The sequence below is a fragment of the Wasmannia auropunctata genome, unplaced genomic scaffold (genome assembly GCF_000956235.1).
Source record: "Wasmannia auropunctata unplaced genomic scaffold, wasmannia.A_1.0 LD335981.1, whole genome shotgun sequence".
Classification (NCBI taxonomy): Eukaryota; Metazoa; Arthropoda; class Insecta; order Hymenoptera; family Formicidae; genus Wasmannia; species Wasmannia auropunctata.
Genome location: NW_012026909.1, coordinates 226,828 through 231,040, shown reverse-complemented (window position 1 = coordinate 231,040; position 4,213 = coordinate 226,828). Strand labels below are relative to the sequence as shown.

Here is a 4,213-nt window from a genome sequence, read left to right as displayed (position 1 = left end):
AGATGTGTATAAGAGACAGTTTTTATACTGCTATAGTAATATTATTTTTTAATTAATTTTAAGATACATTATTATGAAAGCTACTACTTGAGTTAAATATACATAATTATGTATAACATAACTTGTATGGGACTTGGCACCAGTTATTGATTTTTACACAGTTGTTGATTAATTTTGGATACGCGCCCGAATGGGTGCGCGCTAATTGCGCGAAAATTGACCGAGTGCGCAAGTCGGAAATGTTTCTGTACATCAGTATGGTCAATCTTTTAGACAACTGTCTCGCGTGCTGGATGTAGTATCAAAATGTGCTAAACGTACAGAAGAATAATCTGAGACGACACTGCGACGAAAATCATCGCTTATACTACGACCAACTTTTGCATGTAAGTGTCTTTTACTCCGTTATATGCTTTTGCCAGATTTCGCTTCTGATCCTATAATAGTCCAAGAACTACACAGATTTCAAAATTATTCGGTACAAGGCCAGTTCCTACCTAAAATGTTTGATTAGTATCGCCATTAACGTAAACGCTCGTGAAAGCGCACTTCTGCCGCGCCGCACCTGCGAAGACGAAGAAGTGAACGGATCGGACAAACATTTAAATTTTCATAGCTTATTAGAAGTATTAGTACAAGGCTGAAACTTTGTAGAATGTTAGTGTCTAATATCCCAAACAACGTATCAACAACATAATGGCAGGAACCTAAGTGGAGGACAAAGCACCGGCAGAAAGGGTTATTAAAGTTGCGCAAAGCTGAAAATTTAAAGTACTTGGTACAAGCCTGAAATTTTATTAAATATTGTTCAAAACTCTTTGTAAAATTGTTGTAAATTGTTGTCAATTAAAAAATAAAAACTCAAGTAATCCTTAATTAAAAATAAATATCTATAAATTTCTATAATATTAAAAATAAATATATAATATAAAAATTAATTATCTATCTAAATCGACATCGAATCAACGTCTATAGACGCCGAATCGACGTCTATGGACCAATCTGTTTTGCCTGGAATAAAGGTCAACCGCGGTCAATGCACCAAGCACACAAACCAAGGTTTTTTGCAGGGCATTTTAATGCTCGGTTAATTGGCTCCGTCGTGTACGTTCTACATACACAGGGGCCGTGCGCCGCGGGGCATGTGCGCGAGTTACACCGCAAAATATCGGATGTCCGTAAGGTACGCTTTTTGCACACGATGAGAAAACTCCCGAGATCTCGCGCGGATCGTTTCATCTCCGAGTCACCGTCGTTACATTATCGGCTGTCGCGACTTTAGCAAATTCCCAAAAATTATTAAGATAACTTGTGGTGGTTGTGAGATCCCTCAAGGAAGTATACAAAGTTTTGCAAATATGTAATATAAATATATAAGAAATATATTAATAAATAATATGTATTAATGGACAATAAATAATATTATAAAAGAATTAATAAATTATTAAATTACATTAATATATAAAATATAAATAATATATATAATATAATAGTTTAATATATTAACAGAATTAATAATTGAGATAGACTGCTAAATTTGTTTTACCTATTGTAACCGAAAAGTTTTCTTTCATTTGCAGAGGAAAATCGTATTGCATAAATATGTATTCTATATATATAAATATTTATTCTTATATCATGAAAAAGTTACGTTTTTACAACATTGTTTCTAGTTTCTTATGTCACGATACAAAAAATTATGTTAAATAAAAAATATGAATAGAAATCTCCCTATAACGATCTTTGATATCCCGAGTTTACGATACATACCAAAGGCAACGTTTCAAGATTTTACTTTTAATATTATAATATTAAATCAGCAACTGATCAGCCTCTCAGGTTTTCTCGACGCTTAGGACGTTCTTATATCGAGAAAGTCTACCCACGCCCATCGGTCCACACCTATACGACCGTGTAGGTGCTGGTCGACTAGTAGTAAGTAGCGCGAATTATCGGACAAGTAGAAAAGCCCGCTATGTGGTTGGCTTGCAGTCCTGACAATCAATGATCACACACGTGCACGTGCACGCGCAACCCCCTCCGATTGTTTATGTAAAAAGAAAGCACACGGTCGGATTGTGTGTCGATGCGAGGAATGTAACGTGCCCCTGCGCTACTAATTGGTAATTTTCTGAAATTGCGCGGAGATGCGCGCAAAAGGTTGTGCTTTACGGACACGCGGAATTAATAGTTTCGCTACTGTCGCTAACGATTTCGCTTCGTAGGGATAGAAGCAACTGATATACTTCGTACTAAATCAATGAAATGTTCTGCCATTAAGCTGCATAGCTGTCACTCTTGCACAGCGGCTACCCTCACCACGCATTTTCTTAGGGAAGGCTCACTCCAGTATATGTATGTGTATATCTCACTGTATAAAACGATTACAAAGATAAAAGACTGTATCGATAAAAGTACAAACACGAGAAAATTGAAGTATATAGTTTGCGTGGAGAAGAGAGCCTAAACTATATTTTATTATTTAAAAATGAAGATAATAATATTATTTAAAAAATTATATAAATATTTACCAATCAATGTAAGTTTGAGAATTGTACGATATTTTTTGGCATGTTTAAACTTTTGAACTTATACACAGTTGAACCTCGATAACTCGAATCTCAGGGGAACAGAAAAACGCTTCAAATTATATAGAGTTTTCGACTTATCGGAATTCGAGTAAAAGAGGGTTAATATATGAAAATTCTTACGGAGGCTTTGTACGAGAGTTTATAATTTTCCGATTATAATGGCTTTTAAAGGAAAAAAAATCAATATTTGACAGTGAATTATTTATTGCATACATATAATAAATGTAATCACTATAAAACAAAATAGTAAATACCAGGCTATTGCTTATGATTACACGTAGCTAAAACTTCAAATTATAAAGGCAACGACAATAGAAGTTCGACTTATAGAGGTCTGGCTACTTTAAATTCGAATTGCAAAGATAAAATAATACATCTAAATACCTAACAAATAATTTGAGTTAAGGTAGGTTTTATTTTGATTTATAAAGATTTTTCGCAATGGAGCGGAAGGGAAAGAATAAATTTTTCATTTAGAGGTTTTCGAGTTGTAGAGGTTCGAGTTATCGAGGTTCGGCTGTACAGCTATTATTAATATATGAATAACATTATATTCTTCGTGTTTTTAGATTCTCCAGATAATAAACTGCCAATCAACGTATGCAGACGATGTTCAAATTATTTAAATATTAGTTACAATCTGATTCTTACTGCAATAAAAATAGACAAACGTCTGCAAATGCAATTAAATCAAAAGCAAAACGATGCTACCTCTACAGATAAAGGTACGAATAAAATTAAAGAGATCAACTGTCAAAGTATCAAACGAGAGATTACAGATAAAGAGAACACTCAGAAATATCAAAATGATTGGAAAACAGAGCAAGAGGATATTGACGAAATTAATTACAAAGAGGAAGCTGTTACTCTAACGGAACAAAACGGAATGTCAGCGTCAATTGACTTAGCGACAGAGATAGATATTGGTGAAATGAAATATGAAGATCTAATACTAGACTCGACAGAACAAGTTGATAACAGCTATGACTATATTACAAATAAAATTACAGAGAAGTGTCAAATTATTAAACAAGAGATTATAGACGAGAACGCTCTGAATTATCAAAATGATACACAAGAGATGACAAATGCGAAGAATATTCAGAATGGTTGGAAAACAGAGCAAGAGGATATTGACGAAATTAATTACAAAAAGGAAGCTGTTACTTTAACGGAACATAACAAAACGGCACCGTCAGTTGACTTAGCGACGGATGATTCTGAGATAAATATTACTAAAATGAAATATGAATATCTGCGAACCACAGAAGAGTTAATAAAATCTCTGCTTTTGTTACAAATAAAACTACGGAAGGACGCTCGGAATTATCAAAACGTTACACAGAACGTGGCAGATAAAAAAAATATTCAGAATAATTGGAAAACAGATCGAAAAGATATTAACAAAATTAATTACGAAAAGGAAGCTATTACTTCAACAGAACATCTCGAAACGGTAGCGTCAGTTGATTTAGCGACTGAGATAGATATTATTGAAATGAAATATGAAGATCTGATGCAAGCCTCGATAGAACATATTGATAACAGCCTTGACTTTGTTACAAATAAAACTACAGATAAAGATACAAATAAAAATACAGAGAAGTGTCAAATTATTAAAC

At 33.6% G+C, this 4,213-nt stretch overlaps 1 protein-coding gene across 1 annotated transcript in view; it reads left to right on the top strand.

Annotated features, from left to right (window-relative positions):
* LOC105454599 (zinc finger protein 765-like) overlaps nt 1-4,213 on the top strand; it is a 7,657-nt gene that overhangs the window by 1,802 nt on the left and 1,642 nt on the right. The window contains exon 2 of the mRNA XM_011697317.1: nt 3,161-3,785. Within this exon, the coding sequence (XP_011695619.1) occupies nt 3,161-3,785 (625 nt within the window). The remainder of the gene's footprint in view (nt 1-3,160; nt 3,786-4,213) is intronic.